General features: G+C 39.1%; 3 protein-coding genes across 8 annotated transcripts in view; 2 read left to right on the forward strand and 1 right to left on the reverse strand.

The window, feature by feature from the left end:
* The window catches only part of LOC108433984 (Down syndrome cell adhesion molecule-like protein 1 homolog), a 125,810-nt gene extending 118,465 nt beyond the window's left edge, over positions 1-7,345 (forward strand). For all 4 annotated transcript variants that reach the window (XM_037546548.1, XM_017708894.2, XM_017708895.2 and 1 more), the window contains exon 33: positions 2,493-7,345. In XM_037546548.1, coding sequence (XP_037402445.1) covers positions 2,493-3,034 — 542 coding nt within the window. In that variant the 3' untranslated portion in view covers positions 3,035-7,345. The remainder of the gene's footprint in view (positions 1-2,492) is intronic.
* A 371-nt stretch (positions 7,346-7,716) lies between these two features.
* Positions 7,717-11,019, reverse strand: LOC119265765. Of its 2 annotated transcripts, XM_037546551.1 has the most exons (5): positions 10,985-11,019; positions 10,784-10,895; positions 9,956-10,069; positions 8,443-8,485; positions 7,717-8,347 (listed from the first exon to the last, which is right to left on the reverse strand). In XM_037546551.1, the coding sequence occupies exons 2-5, from the start codon at positions 10,835-10,837 to the stop codon at positions 8,232-8,234; spliced, it is 327 nt and encodes a 108-aa protein (XP_037402448.1). In that variant the 5' UTR covers positions 10,838-10,895; positions 10,985-11,019; the 3' UTR covers positions 7,717-8,231. The 2 variants fall into 2 exon arrangements, with proteins under 2 accessions (XP_037402448.1, XP_037402447.1); XM_037546550.1 differs by having other exon boundaries at positions 10,784-11,002.
* A 412-nt stretch (positions 11,020-11,431) lies between these two features.
* Positions 11,432-23,405, forward strand: si:dkey-202l22.6 (interferon-induced very large GTPase 1). 2 transcript variants are annotated; one of them, XM_017708897.2, is made up of 4 exons: positions 11,432-11,443; positions 12,995-13,017; positions 13,611-13,750; positions 18,508-23,405. In XM_017708897.2, exons 3-4 carry the CDS (start codon positions 13,696-13,698, stop codon positions 23,070-23,072), a joined length of 4,620 nt encoding a protein of 1,539 aa, XP_017564386.2. In that variant the 5' UTR covers positions 11,432-11,443; positions 12,995-13,017; positions 13,611-13,695; the 3' UTR covers positions 23,073-23,405. The 2 variants fall into 2 exon arrangements, with proteins under 2 accessions (XP_017564386.2, XP_017564387.2); XM_017708898.2 differs by lacking the exon at positions 11,432-11,443 and having other exon boundaries at positions 12,940-13,017; positions 18,482-23,405.
* The last annotated feature ends 378 nt before the right edge of the window (positions 23,406-23,783 follow it).

Raw genomic sequence — 23,783 nt, forward strand, 5'->3', positions numbered from 1 at the left:
TAAAGCTTCCTGCTGTACAATAATGTGCAAACCTCACCAGCATGCCACTGACCCTCCTGATGTTCTCATCATCATCTTGCTCATGTGTTACTGTTTTGCTATCCAGTGTCAACCAGAGGAGGATGGGTTCCCCCTTTCAAATCTTACTTCCTGTTAAGGTTTCTTCCTCTTGCTCTTAGGGAGTTTCTCCTTGCCACTGTCGCCATTGGCTTGGTCATGGCTGCTTGGAGCCGGATTTTTCTGTAAAGCTGCTTTGTCACAGCGCCTGTTGTAAAAAGCGCTATATAAATAAACTTGACTTGACAGTGTCCATGTGTTCATCTAGTCTGTCTGTTGCCACTTCAAAAACAGTCGTTTGTCGATTCAAAGCAGTCATGTAGCTTTTCCACTGAAGTCTCTCCTGGTCCACCTTCACATTGCCATGTTGGTTTTTAGTTTTTGCCTATGCTGTATGCTGGGATGAGGGGATCGGACTGCCTGTAGTTGTGCATGTGACAGTATGATAAGCATTTTTAATAGTGGTGTATCAATGATCTAAAATGCTCCCTTCTGTTGTGGCACAGGTGTCATGCTATTTGTACTTGGGCATTTCCTTCCTTAGATTTTTCAGACAATTCTGTGTTGTTTTTAACCACCATAAACATCCTGAATTTTTACAGTGCTAAAGCTATATTGAATATATTTTATTTTATTTGGATGTCATAGAGCCTGGAATACAATTATTCACATTGTTCCACTTCACTTGGTAGTACAGTTTCAAACAGTACAACAGTTTGTTTGCTGAAGTGGAACATTCCAGCCTACTGTCATTACAGCAAAATCCTATGATGAGTAAAATATTTATAAAAGTAAGTGCTTTTGAAGAGGTGATGTCAGCATGTTTCATGTTCTGACAAGCTGAGCCTTGATCTATAACTATATCCCTTTATTCTTCCATAGACCTTTCATTCTGTCTTCTCTCCATTCATCCATCTCCAATTTTCAACACTTTCCTCCCTTTAGGCTGTCTTTGCTCTCTCTGCCATTAGATTGTTCTGGTTTATGTGTTATTCTGCTAAAGAGGATAAAATGTTATTTCTTGAAGTAGGTCTAAATGCAATGCAATTATACCCAATAGCACAGTAACATGAAACCTGTATATATGTATATTAAGCCTGTAAGAATGATCTACATATGCTCCTCTTCCTTGCACTCAGAGGTATCAGTCCTGATATGAAATATCCTGGCTTACATAAATTAACTGTTACATGCTATAAGTGCTGATGACATTTTCACTCTTAACAGTGAGATAATAACATATAATAGTAAAAATATAGTACAACACCACAATGGCTTTGAAGTGTGTTTGACCTTCAGAACAGTGCTTAAAACCACATTGTTAAATAATCAAATAGTTTGTAACTTAATTTTATAATGGCATAAAATATTTTTCATTGACACATCAACCACAAGAAATACAAGAGTTCTTTGTGTTTGAATACTTCTTTATACATCTTCATGTAGAATAAAGTAAGTATTCTAATTAGCCTTTCCATTAACCATGTGGAATCAGACCAAATTATGTCCATACCTATAACAACGTCAGACTAATGAAACCATATGCCAAATGACAAATACTTTTGTGGTAATTACTCATGACTGTTGCATTTGATATGGTCCTGTCACTCAGAGAGCTATGCTGCAAAAAGTGTATTTGTCTTAATTGACCTGTTTTGCCTCTTTTGCTTTTGCTGTTGTTAATATTCTGGCCATTTTATTGTTTTTGGGTGAATGTTTTGTCCAGTGCTTACATTTGGGTGTGTTGTTTGCTTCTTAAGAGTTGACAGAACTAGGTTTTCTCCATAATTAGCTGCCTTTGCTTAAGGTAGAAGTTTGTCTAGAATGCTTGTGGGGATACATCAGCTCATTTGCATAGTGCTAACTGACCTCACTGTCTTCCATTTATTATTAGGGCTGCTAGCAATTATTTAGTTAAATGATTAATCTGTAGACTATTTTTTATTATTAATTTATTAATATTATATATTTTTATTGCTAAATCATTTAATCAAAACAGATTTTTTGTATAACAAAACTTTGTCACACAAACATTGTCTGATGTTCTGAAATTATTTATTGGAGAAGCATGCCTGGAGTATGAATTGAGAGACTACACAGCCTGTTCATGAGGAACTAAACTTGCAGGTAGAAAAAAAATTGAGACATGCTGTGGTCATGCTGAAAGCCTATTTAAACAGAACAAAAAACAGTCAACTATATATATGCAAATCAGTTTTAAGAGGTCAGTTTTAAGAGAAGAGTAAGTAATGTGGACCTTTGGTTTTTTCACCGAATCAGTCTGGATCTGTCTGGACTCCACCCAGATAAAGAATATGATGGTGCAATTTTGAAAAGTTGATGGCTCTGTAAAGCTTGTAATGCTTTGGATAATCACTGGTTAGTTCTTAAGTGGCTGTATTGTTCTTTCCTTTAACACTTATTTCTTTCTGCAGGTGAGTACTGTAACCTCCCCCTGTATATGAAGACGGACCCTTTCTTCCGTAAGCAGGCTGAGCTCCACGACCCATGTCCTGTGGTGCCACCACGAGAGGCCTCCATTCGAGGCTTAGCGGCACGGGCCTACCACACACAGGGCCGGCACATGACATTAGACCCGTCCAAACAGCCATCCCTGACGCTGGGCCATGGTGGTTTGAGTAGCCTGACCAGCTCGGGTGCTTCAGGGGCTTCAGGCCCAGCCTCAAGCACCACCACAGGTGGCTCCAGCATCAGCTCGGGCACTGCCACGTTGCCCCAAAGGACTCTTACCATGCCCAGTTCCTCGTCCACCTCCTCAGCTGGCCAAAGCACTGGTGCAGCAGCTGCTGCAGCAAGTGCTGTTGCCAGCACTGGCTCCACAGGGGGAAGTGGCATGGCTGGAAGCTCCAAGGTTGGGGGCTCCAGAGACTCTCTGCTGGAGAGCAGCTCATCTGGCTTGGGCAGACTGCAGAAGCAGAGTGCTGGGGCATATTCAAAGTCCTACACACTGGTGTAGCCCCTTTGCTTTCTCCCCTCCACACATAAATTACACATATAACCACACATGTTGATTGGCATCTGGAGCCTGCCTGGCATAGGGTAGGGGCTAAACTCTGTACTGTCTGGGCTTGTCCACCACAGGGGTCTCTTTCTCTTTTTTCTGTCTCTCTCTGTCTCTCTCTCTTTTGCCTGTCTCTATCTATTTCTCCATACCCTTCCTTTTTCATTTTTTTATCCATGTTTTATGTTCTTTTTTACAATCCTCTCTTTTTCATTAACCATTTCTTTTTTAGGCCTTTTAATTTTGAGTTTTAACATGCCAAACCTTTTGTTATGCATCCACCAGAGGGGTCTCTTTCTATTTCTCTCTCTCTCTCTCTCTCTCTCTCTCTCTCTCTCTCTCTCTCACTCACTCTCTCTCCCTCTCTCTCTCTCACTCCTTTTTCTTTCTCTTTTAAAGACACCTCGGACCTTATGCACGAACTACTTTCCATGTGCACTTGTTAATTTCACTTTTTGACATAAGAAAGCTCAAAGGTTGTATAATCAAAAATATATTGTTTCACATTAACCTGTCTAGATGTTTTTTAGGCTGTTGAGTGTTTCTTTTTACGCCTGTTGCAAAAGCAAAACCATACGCATTGCCTCGGAAAGTGCTTATGCATAAACGAATTAACCCTGGTGTCTACCTTTTTGCCCCTCCCTGGCCAAACTGGTTTGGACTCAGATAAACAATTCAATGACTGTGGCATAAGCCAACAGAACATTGAGTACTTGAGATTTTTTCATGCAATTGATGACACAGTATAAAGTGTTATTGACTATTTTGTAAACAAACAGGAAAAAAAGAAAAAAATGTCTGGAGCTATTTCACAGAGGATGGATGGAAACTGTATTTTTTTTTTCCATGTTTTCTTTTGGATGTTTTATTTTTTTAATTTTTTAAATTGTGCACTAAGGAGGAGGGAGTGAATGCACTGAGCTTTCTCAAGCCTACGCATGTGTGTGTCTGTGTATCTGTGTGTGTGTGTGTCTGTGTGTGCATGTGTGTTTATATATGTAAATATATATGTACACATGTGTTCAGCACACAACATCAGAGGAACCTCACATTCAGGCCTGATCTTTGATTGAGAGAGAAGAGAGAAGACGGTCAGAGCTGTGGCATGTGAACGGCCTTCACCTGTATTCTGCCCTGCTTCAGTTGTGAGTTGCACAATTTCCAATTAAGCTGTAGAGAAAAAGGCAGACCCATTTGAGAGCGTATGAAAACCAGTGTGCATTGAAGAAGTGGACAGACCTTCTATCTCCTCCTCCTAGCCCCCTCCATCTTATGCTTTCCTTAAAAATATGAAAAAGGCATTCCTTTTAATGTTTGTTAGCTTATCTGTCTGTGCTTGATACCATAAAACCTTCATTCCTCTCCTTCTTTCCCCTCACTACCCCCCTCATCCTCACTGTGAATACCTAACAGCCTCTCCCAGATGGACAGAGTGCAGACCTGTCAACAAGTGAAGAAAGAGAGAGGATATGCTCATATTAAGTAGAGACATAGGGAAGAACAGAGACAGATAGAAAGATGTGGAGAGGGAGCTGGCAAGATATCTGCTGTTGCTAAGTAGCTTTTCTGCATTTGTTAATAATTTTTTTCTTTAAACTTTGCTTTCTTTTCCCACCAGAGGGCTGTGTTGGCCCATGTTATTCTGCAGTGATACAAACACTAGCTTTAGGTAGCATGGTGGGGTGAAAATAAAAAGCGCAGGGGATAAGGAAAAGTGGAGGCAAGAGAAGGAGAAATAACACTGGTCTCTCTCGTCCTCCAAAAATTCCTCCTTATACAAGTAAGGGACGTATTTAATGTATATCTTTCTCATCTGGTATCCTTCTCCTTCATCTACTTGATTCCCAAAGCCAAGCCCCACATATAAACTTCTAAAAATGAACCAACTTCTCACTGACTTCAATGGACAAAACACTACATCAGGGCTCCTGCAATATAAAAGAGAAAAAAATAAAATATATTACAGTGTTTCTTGCCAAAATATATACAAATATATATACATATATATATATTTCTATCTAAAGATATAGCAAATATATAAGTGGTGAAAACAGAGATATAATGCCATATCTAATTGAGTAAAGAAAAATTATATTTTAAAAAAAGATTTGAAGACAATCGCTCAGTGGGAGGAGCAGCAGAATGAGAGAAAAACAAGAGGGTAGATTAAGAGATGGAATGGAGAGATAAACGGGTAACAAATGTCAAACCCAAATGGTAAAGAACATGATGAATAGAAAGATAAACAGGAGAAATGTTTCAAGATACTGGGGGTTCATTTTGGGGTCAGAGTGATCAGAAGCTTTAGTGCTGCTCAGTAAGTCTGATATTCAGGAATCAGAATGAAGGCTCAGTGAATACATAGAATCACCTAGATGGTATACACCAGTATGCCTGTGTAGGTGCACAAACACAGCAACATGTAGTTAATTGTCACAGTGTTGCCACAAAGGCCAGTGATAAAGTTGTGAGAAGCATAATTTCATTTTTTGGATATATTAGCAGAGCTATAAATACTGCAACTCAAAGATGTTACAGAGACAAGGTTACATCTTGTGTTTCCTCTGGATTCATTCACAGTGTGACTCATTACTGCTACCCAGTCATTATATGTGCCCAGTGTATACTAGATTAGAAACAATCTAAAATAGTGGGACTCACGCTCTTTTTATTGCTGGTTTTGTTAACATCTATTCTCACCCTACACACCACATGCCTTCATGACACACCGTAAATATCTATTAGCTATACTAACTATTAATAATAATAATAGATATTTGCGGTTCACACAGGGGAAATCTGTTTAAAGCTAAGAATACCAAGACATTTTGCATTTTAAGATTATTTCAATATGTAGCTGAACTAAATTAACAGAATCCAAACACAACACACAACCACTGCAAACTAATGTAACAGAAGACATTGACTTACTTGATTAACTGAAAAGAAGATTGAAGACTTACTTATGGTGTAGCCAGTGCTGTGCGAGCAAAGCTGAACCCCAAGATTGCCCAAGGGTGTACACGGTTTTGGTACCTCTAAAACCTCACCAAGTTATCATTCTGCTTAAAGTGTTCCTCTCATTGTTGCTAAAGAACAGAAAACCACCAACTGGGTTTATTATGTCTTTCAAAAGTCAGAAGTAAGCCCAGTGCATAGACTCATGAGCAGGTTTCATTAAGACTGTGCCATTGTCTCTGCGGCCATACAGTATTCATACTCGTTCTGATATGTCATGAACACTGAAATATTCACCTCACTGGAAAGCCCCCCGTGTGTTATGTTCAATAGACAATGGATTGATATAAATTTTTGCTTTTCATTTTAATATTTATGGTTGTAGATGTATCCCCTTGTGGTTTGTAATGTTTTTCTTTATAATGATTGTTTATATGAAATGCAGTTGTTACGCAACGGGGCAGGTCTGTTTAGTCAGTCAAAATCAGGGACCCCTTAGCTCCAACCAGTCACAGGAGAAGCTGTGTCAATATTGGGCGGAGTCAGGAATCAAACTCCATCACCATCCACCCTGTTTGCCCACCCACATTTATCCAGTTTGCCCCACTTCCTTAACCAATCAGATTTCCTGCTTTACCTGGGCCCCTCCTGTCAGCATAATTTCTAATCTGCAAATAATGACTTGTATATAACAAAGTGTTTTGTATAAATAATTACTATTTTCGACATCTCCAGAAGAAACCAGGGCACAATTAAAATGTCTGATTAAAGGTATAACTTTAAATGTGAGGGGATTAAAAATAATAAAAATATATAAAATCTAACAAAAACACCTTACACATGTAACTTTTGAACAAGGGACACAAGATCCCAGAAGATAACATGTCTGGCATTTAATTTATTATTATTATTTTTTATTATTATTGTATTTATTATTTTCATTTTTACTTTTTTGTTTGTTTTGGTTTACTTTGTTGATCATGGTAATTTATGTTGTTGGATTTTTTTAATTGTTTTTTTTGTTTGGTTTTTTTTGTTTGGTTTTTTTTTAGTTATCTTGAAGAAAAATGGCATTGCATGCTCTGAATATTTTGCTGATTATTAAAAGATAAGGGAAAGGAAATACAAATAATTAAAAGGGAAAAAAGTTTTAAAAAATGCAGAGGGGATTCATAAACTTTTATGGAAGAGTTGCTTCAATTTGCAATTGCTTGTGTTTAACTATACGTTTTTTTTTTTCTAAGAAACAAAACAAAAACAGAAAAAGAGTACTCCGACACCTTGTGCAATAAAGCTATCTTTCTATGACTTGTGGTCTGGCCTTTTGTATTATTTTATTTTTCTGGGGTTGTGATTATGGACTGATATAATACATCATAAATTTATCATGCTTATAGCTCAATCTTTAACAACTTTTATATAGTAGAACCTGGCAAGTGGTATTCATACATGACAGTGTATTAGATAATACTGTAAACTTAAGGAAGCTCTTTAGAGTGTTTTTATCATTCTGGCCACAAAAACAATTAGAAATAGGATTACCAGCTAAATGGGTGGATGGTCTTGCAGACTATTTGTTTTGTGAAAACAGCCAACCATTGCTGGTTACTGAGGCCATTTCCCTAATAGGCGATACAGGGAAGAATGTAGCTTTGCTATAACTCAGACAGTGTTTAGGCTTAGATTTTGGTGAAACATTTAATGAATGTTACAGCCACGGCAATTTGTCTGTAAAATCACATTACATTAACTTTATTCAATAGTAATAGTAAATATTCTTTCAGCACGCTCACTCATATACCAGGCACATATCTGCAAAATGCCAAAACACATAACACGAACATGGCATAAATAAAGAAAAAAAAATCCTGCTTTTGTTTCTTTGCTTTTTGTTGATTGATTGTTTCTCATGATAGACCAATGAACATATTTTACTGTCTCTGTGGAATTTGTTTCACTGTTATGATAAATGATGAATGCTTTTAGCTAGTTGTAACACTCAGTCCTCACGTACCTGCCCGTAGGCCTACATTAGAAGGATATAGATCAGAGAATGTGGAACTGTAGATGCCAGTGGAAGTTGCCCATTGTTTCTGCTCTAGAGCCAGTTTTGTACACCCTCTTAGAGGGGCAAAATGGCCTTATATCAGAGAGCAAGTGTGTATCTGGTCATTTTGGTCTGGCTGCTGCTCCTTTATTTTGTCTGCTTATGCTTCTTCTGCTGGTACTTCCTGTACTGGTGCTGAATAGTGGTGGCTGCCTTGTCTGCACATCTAGCTTGGACTGGTTGTCCATTGCTGGAAGTTGAATCTGCAGATGGAAAGGTTAGGCACACAACAGAAAAAAAAAATTAAGCAAAAATTAAACAAAGCTCAGCATCAATAGTTCATTTCTTTAATACTTACTTTTTCTATACACACCCAAGCTGTTTCTTCTCTGGCCTTCATGCTGCAACATAACAGACATAAGCGATATTAGACTCAGTTTCTCAGTAATAAAATAAATAAAGGCATACAAAAAATGTGCATATACATATACATATACATATATATATATATATATATATATATATATATATATGTATATATGTGTGTGTGTGTGTGTGTGTGTGTGTGTTTTGTGTATTTCCCAAGGTCTTTGCATGTATCATTTTGGGTAAAATGACACAGTTCTAAGGCAATGGTAGCAATAGTAATTTTTTTTGTGTTTGTTTTTGTTTTTGTTTTTTTTTTGCCAAATCAAATTCATTTTCAGTAGTGAAGCTATCTACTACAATGAGTTTGTTCTGTATCCTGTTACTCCAAATCATGCATGTTCTTACACATGCTTTTTGGGGCTGTCATTTATTTAGACTGTTGGAACTTGCAGTCCCATTACACAGAGAATTTTCCTAGTACCTTACATTTACCTGATTAATGTATAAAACATTGGACACCTCAAAAGAGTGTTACCAGATTTTAAAACAAATACTACACAGAACTACACAGACACCGAACTACTTTGTAATTTGTAGAGACATATTTTGTAAATATACATACAGTGAACATAAAAACATTTTCTTTAAAAAGGAGTAGTTGTTCTTAACTCTTTGTGTGCACTTGAAATGTAACCATGCCTTTGAAAAAGTCTGCAGTGCGTGTACTACACAACAGTTAAAGACTGATGTCTATCACATATGCCCTCTTATCACATTTGAGTCTGAATCATAACTGGAATGTCAGTTAGAATGTGCTAGAGTGGGGTTATGCAGGTGAATGATGTTTCTCTCAAATACTTAAAATGCCACTGACAATGACATCACAACTATGCAGTGTGGTTTCTGGTCAGATCCAGATCTTTCAGATCTCATGATTTCATAAAAATAATACTGATATGCTTTGGTAACTTGAAACCCCATTAAGACGCACATCAAATCCCTCTTCACCAGATTACTGAAACCTGAACATTGTCCTGAGTTTAATCTGAATTAGAGACAAAAGGGGGAGGGTGTGTGTGTCTGACTCTCTGTATGTGTGTGAGATAAACGGAGATAAGGTGCTTAAATGTCGCCTTGCTGCATCCGACAATCCATGGTACTTGCGCAAGTCAGGAGTAACCGCAGGACAGCTAATGACGTGTGAGATTTTGATCACATGCCAGTCATGTCATGACGGGGAAAAGGAATGTGGAAAAACAGCTACCTAAAAAACAGCTACCTAAGATATGCACAAAGATCTGAAGATCAGTAAAGTACATTGTTAAACAAATAAACAATGTAATATAAAATAAATGTAGCTTTGATATGCTACAATGTTTTTTGAATATGTAAATAGGCTGCTCCTTGGGAGGAATACAGTAGAAATAAGTATATACATGTATAAATGCGGGAGAGTGGGGTCAAGCTGTAGAGGCTGTAAGTTTGGTTAAACAGCCACTGACCTCTTCTGCTTTGCTTCCTCTTCGGCTGTGGGAGACATAATGAACCTGCCAGGGTAGTGGCTGAGACACCATGTAGGGCAAAGCATCCTGCTGTCGAACACACCTGACACCTAGCTGAAACACAAAGGCACACAGAAGAACAGTTTCACTGTGCATATGTGTGTGTGTGTGTGTGTGTGTGTGTGTGTGTGTGTGTGTGTGTGTGTGTGTGTGTGTGTGTGTGTGTGTGTGTGTGTGTGTGTGTTTTAAGCATATAAGCATGTCTGTGAGCTCAAATTTAGTCTCTTTTGGCCTGTTCCACCCCCACCTTGGGTTAGGCCATTTCATGCTCAAACATGCTAAACTGTAATTAGCCAGCCTCCATCTTGTCCTTCCTGAATCAAATTACTCTCTACAGAATAAACAGTCGTGTCCAAACCCATCCTATAGTAATTGATCTGGCTCCTACAGCTTAATTTGCTGATTGATTGTTAAGATCATTAAATCTTCAGTTAGAAGTGTAATGCACCCTAATATCTATATTAGCTGAGGGTCAATTTTGACTGCTTAATCAACATATAACCTAAGAATTAATAAAACCCATGACTCCTTGTTTCAAAATGTAAAAAATGTGCTAATCCTCCAGACATAGAAAACTTAATGACCTCTTTGCTTCTTGTCCAAGTGATTTTTACTCATATCTTTAATGTACATTCTCTAAGTAGATCACATTTATCCATCAATGTTGTCAGATCATGCTTAAACAAATCAGTTATTGCCAGTTTTTCCACCTGACCACTATTTTACAGCTATAACCTATCATTATCATGACTATGTGAGGGATCTTACCTGTTCAGCTAGTCTCATCATCATGTAGAGAGCTGTTAACATTGAAACCAACATCTTCAAAATTCTTTTTGCTGGTTTTCTGCTTCGAATCGTCCTCCTGTAAATCCAGTCACTAAACAGAGCAAGACACACCTGAATTACTGCAATGACTCTCACAAATAATGAATTTAGCAGTGCATTTCTGTCACCCTCCACACTCACTGTCCATGCGCACAAATGCCTGCTCTCTACCTTATCCACACATAGTTACAAGGCGGCACTAAGTCAATTAAAGAGCTTTGCAGTACAAAAATAGGAAGCATGTAATCTTTTCCTCTACACATTTATCCCTCCAAGTAATGTTTTAGCATTCTGAGCATACAGTGTTCATTCAGTTTGACCACAGTCTAAATTCCATGGCTTTTAAAATCATTCAGTTTTGAATCCCATTGTGTACTGAGAAGTATTTGGGGGATATTAGCTGTCAGTTAAAGTAGGGAAAGGTTTTAGCTCATCTCAGACCAGTGTTTGTCCTGGTGTGTGCGGCTGGAATTAGCATGGTACAAACAAGAATGGATTGGCCCTACTCTTACTAACCAGATAAGGGAAATGCTGGAGGAAGAAGTGATGTAAAGGTAGAGTGATGTCCTGTGGCTTTGATTAATGGCAAAAGAATACTGTGTACTCTTTTATTATAGGCAACTTTTATTAGATAGAAGACCAGATAGTTCAGCCACTCTTTAACTGTGTCTTACACTGACTCTTCTTCAGACAGTCACTGAGCCAAAATGGATTAGACTCATTTGGAGTATCATGACCATTGTTATTCAGACATGTCATTATGGCTGTCATTATGGGACATTGTAGCAAATTGTCTGTCATTTGAAGCCACATTTCTGACAAGACTTTATTGTTGGAACCGTTTGATGATGGTTTTAGGTTCTATGGTTTGACCTCAATACCAAAGCTTTAAACTTTGCCAGAAGCCCTCCGTCCTCCTGAGCCTTCAGCCGGCTGGGAGAAACGCAAATGACCACAGAGAATAGGTCTGTGCTCAGAAGGCTTTTCCCGTTTATTGATCAGAATAGCAGAGTTAATATACACACAAATGGCAGACAAGACAATAGAGAGAGGATTGAATAAAATAGAGAGGTGGACAAGTGCCCCCAAGGACATTTATGATATATGGGTACATGGAGCCTAAACAACAGATAAGGTGATGATCGGATAACATTGTCACTATGAGTTACAGCTAACCATATGAACGCACACAAATGTGCTGAGGCCTCTGTTACACAGGCCTGAATATCTTAGGACATGATATAGTCCTGATCAGTTGTGCATTGATCAGTATGTACTGACATTAGGATTTAATTTTTAGGATCTATGTTGCCTAATAATAGTATTGCTATTTTGCCACAATTGCTGGAAAATTGTACAAAATACAATTTTACAACCACTATGGTTTTGTAGTACAAATACCAGATCTAAAAGCTAAAATGCTCATCGAGCACATGCAGTCTCTCTCTTTCTTTGTAAGACATAGGAGGTGTTATCAGTTATCAGGCAGAGCATGTTCAGAATCTTCTCTCTACCTATCTGACTAAGATCATTCATTGAGGGTTAGAGATAAATGAGGCATGACGTATTTACTAGAGCCAGTTTTGTGAAACTGTTTGCTGATTTGTTTTTATAGCGCTTTTGTTCAAAAAGATAACACACTGTCCATGACTCAGGGTCAAACTGAAAAAGATGTAAGGTGTATCTCCCTCAAAATTAATTGGTATTGTTGATCATTAACTTTTAAGTTTCGCCAGTTCACAGGGTTGATGGAAAGCTTACAGTGAAAATACATGTCCAATTTTTATTTTTTAACAAACTCTGTATTTGACGTCAAGCATTTCTGAATATTGTTCTTAGTTTCAAAACCTTCTATACTGAGTGACAAGATTCATAATGAACAAAATACTGCATAATATCAACTGTCCCATAATTATTAGCTTACTACAGTTATTTTTATTAGTTCCATAATTCCAGAGATTTTCATGTCACTTTTTTCATGTTCTCATTTGTTTCCTACTTTTCAATGCTGCATGGGGTGTGTCCTCAGGCTTTTGTGCATGTGATAGGGCTGAACAAACATGTATGCATAATGAGTAAGGCAGACATATAAGGTACAGCCATGTAAGTCCATGTGCACTTCTAACTTCATTTCACTTAACTCTGGTACAGCCGACATTCAGCAGCCCATAGAGGTAAGAATTTAATCAAGAAAACAACTTCTTTCTGTATTTGCTGTAGACATGTTAGGCATGTTTTGCATGGTCTATCTGAAGCTATTGATATTGTGTGTGAGGGTTTGAATTTGCTGAGAAGTTAACTTTATGAGCTAATTAACTTTCCCATTTGTTTGGAATGTCATGAGCCTAACTAATACATAAAAAACATAAAACATAGAGATGCTGCACGTTCAGGACACATGTTTTTACTCTATGATTTTTCTGCTTTGGCATAATAGCTGTTGTTCTACCATAGCAATGGCAGAGTGCAAGTGTAAGATAAATTTCGACGAATTGTACTAATGTTCATTTTAAGGAAACTTTTATTTCTGTTATTATTAGTGGTACTAATAATTGTAGCAGTAGAACAAGAAGAATAAATTCATTTAATTTATAGGTTGAGATCATACATCTGTGGGTTATGTAACTTGCAACTTTTAATATTTTATTTTGTGTTGTGTTAGTCAGGACAGTTGGATGTATGTTGATCAAAATATTTCTAAGAAATTAGATCATTCTTTTTTCCATGACTACTGTTGAATTAAATCAAAATTTGTCTGAAAAACTAGGGACAGGGGCAAAGAGTTTACATGGAGGTCATGCTGTACAATCTCTGAAATACAACACATAGGGGGAAACAAACATACCATCACCATGTCCCTGCATCGCCAGAGACCCCCTGAAAAGGGGACCAAGACTACAGAGATAGGTAAGCAACATACAGATCTGTTGTTATTTGTTACTATTACCATAGGAAGACCCATGTCCTCATAAAGCTTCATATATGTATATTTGTACTCATACAATAACTTGAAAAAGCATTCAACCCCTTTTATCAACACTTTCTGGATTACAAATGATACACATATTTTCCCCATACGCATATACTCTGACAAACATTTCAACAAAAAATTGTTTGTCTAATTTGTTTGTTTTAAAAATAAAATGAAAAACTGAAATATGCTGGTTTTACAGGCATTTAAGTATTCAAACCCCTCTGCACTACAAGATTAAATTTTTAAAAATCAAAATTATACATTGGACACAGTTGTATATTATTTGGGCATATCTTCTACATAAATATCTATTAACATAAAATTAATTGCCAAAAAAAAGGTTTGGTCAGATTGTGAAATTGAGCAAGAAGGGGAAGAGTCTGAACCATGGAACATTTTATCCTATTGGGCTGGGGGTAGGGTGGGGGCTGGAGCCTATCCCAGTGGTCATTGGGTGAGGGCAGACACCCGGACAAGTCGCCAATCCATTGCGGGGCACACAGACATACAGTGCCCTCCATAATTATTGGCACCCCTGGTTAAGATGTGTTCTTTAGCTTCTAATAAATTGAGGGTTTTTTTAAATAATATAGGACCACGATGGAAAAAAGAGCAAAATCCAACCTTTATCTCAAGTGCATTTATTCAGTAGGAAAAAAATCCCACATTAAGAAATAATTGTTTAACATCAAATAATGTGTGCCACAATTATTAGCACCCCTGATGTTAATACTTTGTACAACCCCTCTTTGCCAACAAAACAGCACCTAATCTTCTCCTATAATGTTTCACAAGATGGGAGAACACAGAAAGAGGTATCTTCGACCATTCCTCTTTGCACAATCTCTCTAAATCATCCAGCGACCTGGGTCCTCTCCTCTGCACTCTCCTCTTCAGCTCACCCCACAGGTTTTCAATGGGGTTAAGGTCTGGGGACTGAGATGGCCATGGGAGGAGCTTGATTCTGTGTGTGGTCAACCATTTCTGTGTAGATCTTGCCATATGTTTAGGGTCATTATCTTGCTGAAAGACCCAGTGACGACCCATCTTCAGCTTTCGGGCAGAAGCCACCAGATTTTGTTTTAAAATGTCCTGGTATTTCAAAGCATTCATGATGCCATGCACCCTAACAAGGTTCCCTGGGCCTTTGGAAGAAAAGCAGGCCCACAGCATCACTGATCCTCCCCCGTATTTCACAGTGGGCATGAGGTGCTTTTCTGCATACTCAGCTCTTGTGTTACGCCAGACCCACTTACAGCATTTGTTGCCAAAAAGCTCTATCTTTGTTTCATCTGACCAAAGCACACGGTCCCAGTTGAAGTCCCAGTACTGCTTAGCAAACTCCAAACGTTTACGTTTATGATTGTGAGTGAGAAAAGGTTTTTTCCGTGCATGCCTCCCAAACAGCTTGTTGGCGTGTAGATAGCATCTGATGGTTGTTTTGGAGACTTCGTGACCCCAAGATGCTACCATTTGTTGCAGTTCCGTAACAGTGAGCTTTGGAGAACTTTTTATTTCTCTTATCATCCTCCTCACTGTGCGTGGTGGCAAAACAAACTTGCGTCCTCGTCCAGACTTGTTTACCACTGTTCCAGTTGTTTTAAACTTCTTAATAATTCCTCTGACAGTAGATACGGACAGGTGTAGGTGAGTGGCTATTTTCTTGTAGCCATTGCCTGACCTGTGAAGGTCAACACACATCTGCCTTACTTGAATGCTATGTTCCTTTGTCTTTCCCATGTTGAAGAGAAATGGCCTCTGTGTCACGTCATAATTATACCCCAGGGAAACAGGAAGTTGTGAATTGCTAATTAAATGTTCCTACATACTTTGATTAACTTCGTAAACTACTGTAGAAGTGACAGAAATTCTTTAATTACATTTATTTCCTAAGAATTGTTAGGGGTGCCAATAATTGTGGAACAGGTGACTTTATGAAGAAAAATTATTTCTTAGTCAGGGATTTCCCCCTAAAACTCTACTTGAGTTAAAGGTTACATTTTTCTACAATTTTCAGTGTGACAGTATGTTTCCACAATAAAAACTGAATTTATTTTAAGGCTTTTGACACATCTTAACCAGGGGTGCCAATAATTATGGAGGGCACTGTACATTCACACCTTAGGGCAATTTAGCTTGTCCAGTTGGCCTGTATGTCTTTGGACTGTGGGAGGAACACAGAGCACCCAGAGGAAACCCACAAAGACCAAGAGAACACAATAGAACAAGCTGAACTGAGAATTCCCCTTCTGACAATCACACAAGCTTTCCATAGAGGCTTGATCCTCGGTCCTCATCTTCCTTTACTTGTTCACTGTCTTTGACACTGTGAGCCATCAAATGCTTATTTCAGTGCTTTCAAACTTAGGCATCAGCAGTGCAGCTTTCTCTGATCTTCAGGATCGATTCTGTGGTCCTCTTAACTCCCCACAGCCTCACTATCAGAGTCCTCCAGTGATCAGCTCTTTGACTACCTTTGTTAGGTAGCTATACCTAATACCTATATAGCTATACAATCATTAGGATCAGTGATGAGCTCACCTTACTGTTGCTATGCTGATGGCATCCAGCTAGACGTCTCCTACACCTCACTAAAGTGATATGGCTGACTTTTCAAAGTCTCTGATGGAGACTTTGATCCATAACTGATTATGGACTGAGATCCATAATCTTGACAAGACCAACGAGTTTCATTTTCACAGTCACAAATAGCCATCACTAGCTACTACAGGTTGCTATTTCACCAAATCAGAAGAATACAAAACCATTACAGACATGATTATTGCACTTCTCTTCCCTTATATGTCATTTCTGAATGGTACTCTTTCATTCATTCCATAACCTCCCATCTCTCTGACTCAGAGCTCACTTTACTGGCTAGCTGTAGTCACAAAAATCAGATACAAAGATACTTGACTCTTGCATTTAAGGCTTTAAACCCTACACTTCACACTATTCTGCACCTTTATTCACACCCACATGCTTGAGATCTAAGAATGGTGATAAATTGAAGACTTGCTGCTTTAACATCCCCGTCCAGTTGTGAGCTTTTTGCAATGCCTAGTCTTTCTTTTCCTTCGGCTGTAGTCAGAAGTCCTTAATTTTTAGACAATACCTAGCTAAACACCACTCTTCCTCATTCGCAATATCGTTTTCTGAGTATTCACAGCTGCACTGTGTGCTCCGCCCCCTTCCTCCATGAAAGAGACAATTGTTGCTGTTATTATTGTTGTTTAGTTGGTTTGAATGTGGTGTGTTGATTGTGTTATTGTGTGCCACACTTGGGTAAGATAGTGAGGGTTACGTAAGGGTAAACATTTGGCTATAGAAGTGGCCACAGTGGCGTCAGAAGAGGGAGACCAACGCCAAGTGGCAGGAAATGCAGTGCTTTAATGAACATAGCAGTGAACAGAGAAGAAGAGAAACAGTGAAAGAGAAAATAATGAAAAAGAATACAGCAAAATAGCTAGCAGAAGAGATGGCATGACAGCAGAGCCCAGCTGAGGCTTGGTGAGAATGGAATGGTTCACATCCTACCATGCTACAATGGTGACCTAGCAGTGTTCACCACAGCCCCCAACAGTGGTTTGGGCAGGTGCTGTTAGTCAGGAGGCTATCCCAGGTAGATGGAGGCTGAAGAACGTGAATAAGCATGCTGGCAGCACGATGGCTTAACTTGCATATCCAGCATATAAAAAGGTTGCACAAAGGTTGGAACTGCCATCAAAGGCGAGAGAGAGACAGCGCACCTACCATGATGCTGACAGAGGAGCTGCCTGTCCAGGGTATTTCCTGCCTTCCGCCCAGTGATCACTGGGATAGACTCCAGCCCCTCCGCAACCCAGAAGGATTGGGTTCTAAAGCGGTAAATCTAAAGCAGTTTAGATTAAACGATTTCACTTTTCTAAGTGTTTTGCCACACCTGTTCCATTAGGTTTTGTAAGTGGCTAAGAGCATCTGTGGAAAGAACAAATTTAATGAAAGGTTAAAGACTTCCCAAGTGTTTGGATTTCCTTCTTAACACTGCTTGCTTCATATTACTATGAAGTGGAAGCTGCATCACACCAGTCAAAGACTAGAAAAAAGCCTCCACCCTTCAAATCTCAGAGTCCGAGAAAAGAGGTACAGACCCAGTTAAGACGTGGAGAATTCTTTTATCTCAGATGAGATCATGATAAAATTATTTTGGCCACAATTCAAAGTGCAAAGTATGGTACAAATCAAAATTTCTTCATTATTCCTGTATATATGAAGTATAGTGGTGTCAGTATCACGCTTTCCATCACCAGGCACAAAGCAGTTGGTTAAGTGCAGAATGAGTTGATGTCGTAACAGTTGCTAAGAAGGAGAATATGAGAAAGTTCACCCATCCTATAAGGGCCCAGTCACTCAGTCTCCCTTTGTGAATTTTGGGACTATTTACAACTGTAGTCCACAAATACAATCCAAAAGATGAACAATTTGTTGCATGAGTAAAGAAGATATTGTTTGAATAACCAGCATTGTTTCCATTTTTTATATATCTGGAGTCAAATTGCATATTTTAGCATCTATTTGTAATCCAGAACAAAATCAACTTTAAATATAGCTACTGTACTAATGTACTAAATTTGAAAAAATGACCTAAGTAAACCAATAGCAGTTTTTTTTTGTTTTGTTTTTAGGCTAATTCAGTATACCTTTATTTCAGTGTCTGAGACTGACAGAGACAAACAAATTTTCCTGCAATTGCTGGACCTACACAGGCAAAAAGTGACACCAATTGACCTCACATCTATGCTATACATAAGTTCCTCCTGCCTAGAAGACAAGTTTCCTCAAAACCCAACAGAACTTTCAAATGCATTCCTCAGGCGACTCTGGCTATATCACCCACAAGCTCGTAGCTCCTCTTGTGAGGTAGTAGCAGGAGCCTATGCCGTGGCAAGACCACCTGAGATGAATGAGAATTCACAATGTGCCATCAACCCTCTGGACTTGGTTGCTGCTGTTTACATGACTACAAACAGCTTCCTACAGCAGGAGATCACTTACAGAATGGTGCAGTGCAACTTTGCTGTGCCTCTGTACTTACCACCAGTTTATCCAGAGAAAAAAGGAACTTTTATACTTTGTCCTTTTAGAAGTGTTTTAGGCAGGTGGAAGTTACATTCTCTGGACGGGTCTAGAAGCAGTATCATGAAAAACATGGCCAGCTCCAGGATGCCACTTCTCTCAGCTGTGAGGTTAGGTCATTGCAGCATCTCAAAGTCAGGAGTACTGAACAGTGTACTTGGGGGCCCACATGAGTCAAACAAATGCTTTATAAATCGTGACACGGATGGAGGGCAGCTTCCACGAGTTCTCTCGGATGGCCTGGTGGAGGTGAGCTGGAATTTGTCTCCAGTAGATCACTGTAACACCAACTTCCCACAGCCTGTATTAATGGCCAATCTCAGAGGAGATGCAGCTGACTATGATAAACAAGTTAGTCTTCTATGCTATGCCTCTGCAGTTCTTATAGTATTCTGTGGTAATTTTGGGATGAAAGAGAAAAAACTTCTTTCTTCATGGAGGGATAATGCAAGCCACATGATTCTAATTGACTGCTCAATCGAAACGGAGGAAGATAGTCAAGAGAATGGAAATGTAAAGATGAAACATCTTTTGATGAAAGATCTAGAGCTGCCTCAAGAATCCATAATTAATGGACCAAATGACAATGAAGAGACACTCGCTGAGAAGTTGAGAGCTGCACTAAATATACTGATTCCACATCTGCATACTACAAACCTTGTCGCCACTGCTGGTATGGCCAGTGACCTCAATATAAAGGTTGATGAAGATCAAATCTGTCAAATAGCATTTAGTGAGGTTGAAGGGGTTCTAAACGGAATTGAAACTGGAGTAAGCAAGTTCATAGAAGAGCAACTGCCTCTACAGGGTACTTTGTGGAAAAGATTGTGTCAAGCAGAAAAGGAGGAATGCAGGCTCAAGAGCCAGGAGCCCAGTAGAGAAATGGGGGGCCTTATAGAGGAATTAATGAGTTACAATTTAACTGCAGCTATGAAAAAATTCATTGAGGCTCTCAGTACCTATGATATGACCAAGCGAGCCTTTTTCCTATCTTGGATGAGAGTAAAACTGCAAGTCATGCAGCTGGACAAACTGTCAGATACAGAGGGAGAATGCCAGCAGGAGCCTTGCATTGGCCTTGAGCACTTCCTACGTGAGATGGGGTTGGTCTATGAGAGATATTTTCGTGGCCCTAACTATGATTTGTATGAGATGTTCCGCTTGCCATATTTGGCTGCTGAACTACTCCTCTATGGAGTTCCCCTGGAGCTCTTTGATGGAGATACCTCTGTATTTCCCTTGAACTGGGTATATAGTGTGCTATATGAGGTGTACAGACAGCTGCCACAGTACACTCGAATAAGAGTTTTGACAACCTTAGGCTTCAATAACTCAAAAAATGCAGAGATTCTTTCTGCCTTGTTTGGGGTAAATTTCCCAAAATGGGGCCAAAGGCACATCAAAGGAGCCTTCATGCTTCTTCTTAGCCTACCTGATAATATTAGAATCAATCTGGACTGTGAATTTCTGATGTTAATTAGCACAGAGGTTTTGAACTCCCCACATTCAAGACAGGAAGATGGAAGCCTTATGCATGATAATGAAGTCGCCACCTTTGTCAGTGGGTTGAGTGACATTACATTGGTGAATTTACCAAAAGGAGGACAGGCTGGAACAGTGAATAATCTTCAGCTTGCAGTAAATGTTATTCTTCGCACTAAGGACTCAGAAAGAAGACCCAGCTTTCAGGTTATTTCTGAAGGACCTGCAAAAGATGCAAAGATCATGAGCTGCATAATTGACATAGTGGCTCAGGAGAAGTCCTTGGATAATGCAGAAACAGCATTTCAAACTGAAGGATGCATCAACCACAACTTGGCTGGTTTGTGGACTAACTACTATTCAGAAACTGCTCAGATATCTAGTGATGCTGCTCTGGGGCTGAAGCAGAGCCTGTTGTCTGTATTTCATGAGAAGGCAACCACATGCCAACCAACATGCATGGGTGCATTCATGGAGCATATGTGCAATGTATGGGAGTCTGTGAAAAATCAGCAATTTGCAGTTGAGTTTGGGGACACATATGTAGCCAATGCACTCATTGGTCTCTGCACTAAACTCATAGAAGGTGAGGAGCAACTTGTGGACATCATGGATTACTGGGTTCAAGGGCTGCATACCAAGATAAGTGAATTGAAAGAGAATGGAGACTATCGTGATACTTCAGAAGACATTCTCAGAATCTTAAGGGAAGATGCAGAAATGCAAATAAACTCAGAGAGTGAAAAAATTAAGTCAAGTCTCTGGGATCACCTCAGACAGGAGGATATTGATTTGTCCCTTATAGAAACATATAAAACAAATGTGCTAAAAAGAATGCACTTCATCCAACAACAAGTAACCCTTGGCATGAATCCAAAGATTGAGTCTGCGATAGTCAGATATGAATTGTCTGCTAAGATGCAAGCCTTGTTGGAAGCTCTGGAAGCAGCCTTAGAGGTCAAGTTATGCTCTCTTTTGGAGGGCACCAAGTGTAATTACATTCCTATTGATGACAAACAACTTACAGAGGAATTTACTAAAGTTTGGAATGACATGCTATCCAACGTTGAGATAATGCCTCTTGAGACACATGACATCCATACATGTGTAGTTGAACAGCTGAAAGAAAACTTAAATAGTCGTGGCCTAAAAAAGCAAAGGATTAAACTCAAAAATGGCAAACATCTGAGGGGTTTTACAGTGAAGAATGGGCATTTTGCTTTGCGTAGCAAGATGAAGCGAACCTTGAAGCATAACAAGGAGGTTGCACAGAGGTTCACTAACAATCTGATAGATGACTGTGATAGAAGAGTCTCTGAGAAACTAAGACATAAAGAGGGCTACTCTGACAGCTACATGAGAGAGATACTTGCAATTGTAGACAAAGGCTTAGAGGTCCTGAAACTGGAGTCATTCACAATGAAACCGAAATTTGAGGTGGATCTTAAAGGTTACATCTCCAGCAAAGCAATAGAGTCATTCCAACAAATGCGGGATCTACTCAAAAGAGAAAGCGAGATGAAAGAGGAATTCTTAAACGAGATGAGAGAAAGACAAATGTTGGATTTCCTGTGTAATTTCCACAAGAGGGATCAATGCCAGAAGGCTGTACACACCTTTATTACTCTATGCCTCAGACCTACAGCCTTAGATTTTATCCACAGCACCTTAGAGAGACAAATTTTGGATCACATGTTGGCATGTGACCACAAACAAGTATATACCTCACCCAAGAATTTCCACTACCATCTTCTCAAAGATCTCTTGCTGGAGGATAGCTTTGAAAAGTTTCTTGAGTACTTGCAGTCCAGTGAGAGATTCTGTCACAAGAGAATTGAGGACATTATTCTGGAACGTCTGTCAGGCTCAGTGATGATAGAAGATCGGAGAGAGCAGCGTATGCAGGAAATTTGTCAGAGAATGGAAAGAGCTATTGTTCTGGCATCTGAAGAAAGTGGCGGGGATCAGAGCACTGCCAGACTGCTGCTGGAGAGAGTCTGCCTCATCCTTGAAAATCTTAGAAATGTAACTGTACCTACTGATGTCTTAGAGGAACCGCTGTTTGAAATTATCCCTCAACATGAGTACTTCTTCAACCACCTAAAAGAATCTGTGGCTGCGCTGTCAACATCCCTTGCTCAGGATTTCAATGAAAATGAGGATGTTATTGAAGTCTCACAAGACCTATCTTCTAAGCTCCAGAACCTTCTTTTTGGCCATATAAAAGGATGTGACAAGCAGTGTCCTTTCTGCAAAGCTCCGTGTGATTTGGGAGGAACAGAACATACCGTCCATGAAGCCTTGATGCATCGACCTAAAGGTCTTGTGTGTTACACTGTTGCAGATTCCATTACTTTATCCCATGTAACTTGCTCTGCTGATATGGCAGGAGAGAACCAGTTCCAAAATAGACACACTGGTGGACAGACCCTACCCTACAAAAACTATCAGTTCATCTACCCTGACTGGAACATTCCCCCTGAGAGGCCTGAGAAAGATGACACTGAAACATATTGGAAATATGTGCTCAAAAGATACAACACAAGGTTTGCTCAAGTGTACCAATGTGAGCCAGCTTTACTTCCTGAAGACTGGAAGAAAATAACACAAGAGGATGCATTAAGAAATCTAAAGGAAGCCTTTTACATTACAGAGTGAGAAGTCCTCATCTTTGCTGAGTGGTAGTGAGCCAAATGACATGTATATATTGTATGTGAACATTATGTCCTTTATAAACTGAGTCATTTAAGTCTGAATCACCAAAGTCCTATATGTTTTATTATGCATAGTCATATTTACTTGAGTGGAATGAGTTATCTGTTATCTTTCTATTATATTGTGGCATTAAGGCCTTTCCAATGATTAATGGCAGCAGATAATTACCATTTTTGTGTCGCTTTTAACTACCCTCTATGTGTTTCTGCCTCCCTTGAACTACCTTTCAAAGTGTGAAAAAGCTTTAATAAAGAGTGTTCCTAGTTTTTAAAAAAAGTCACGCCTCTTCTGTGTTGATGCTGAGGTATAATTTTTATTACAGCAATAAAAACATACACAAATTTTATGTAAGTTTATTCAAAGTGAATAAGTGCTATCTAGATGCTACAGCATACATGAATTCCCATGTAATGTATTGATATTGATAATTCCAATGTTTTTGCAAGGATTATTTCAAATGGCTCAGATAAGACACAAGCCACCCACTTCACATGACTCAACCGGCTTCATACATCTTTGCCAATCTATTCAGAAATTGCATGTGGGCTGGTACCCCCTACACTGTTAGAAATAAAGGTACACGATTCGTTCATCAAGGTACAAGCAATGTAAGTGTACCCTCAAAGGTGCAACAGTGGTTTTAAGGTCCAACTG

The sequence above is a fragment of the Pygocentrus nattereri genome, chromosome 17, assembly GCF_015220715.1.
Source record: "Pygocentrus nattereri isolate fPygNat1 chromosome 17, fPygNat1.pri, whole genome shotgun sequence".
NCBI lineage: Eukaryota > Metazoa > Chordata > Actinopteri > Characiformes > Serrasalmidae > Pygocentrus > Pygocentrus nattereri.

Excerpts from the sequence above, each read along its gene's own strand:
- si:dkey-202l22.6 (XM_017708897.2), top strand. The coding sequence starts at position 13,696 with ATGTCCCTGCATCGCCAGAGACCCCCTGAAAAGGGGACCAAGACTACA. Across the intron at positions 13,751-18,507 it reads GACCAAGACTACAGAGATAG|TGTCTGAGACTGACAGAGAC; the intron begins GTAAGCAACATA and ends CCTTTATTTCAG.
- LOC119265765 (XM_037546551.1), bottom strand. The coding sequence starts at position 10,837 with ATGTTGGTTTCAATGTTAACAGCTCTCTACATGATGATGAGACTAGCT. Across the intron at positions 10,070-10,783 it reads TGATGAGACTAGCTGAACAG|CTAGGTGTCAGGTGTGTTCG; the intron begins GTAAGATCCCTC and ends TTTGTGTTTCAG. Across the intron at positions 8,348-8,442 it reads CTTGGGTGTGTATAGAAAAA|ATTCAACTTCCAGCAATGGA; the intron begins GTAAGTATTAAA and ends TTCCATCTGCAG.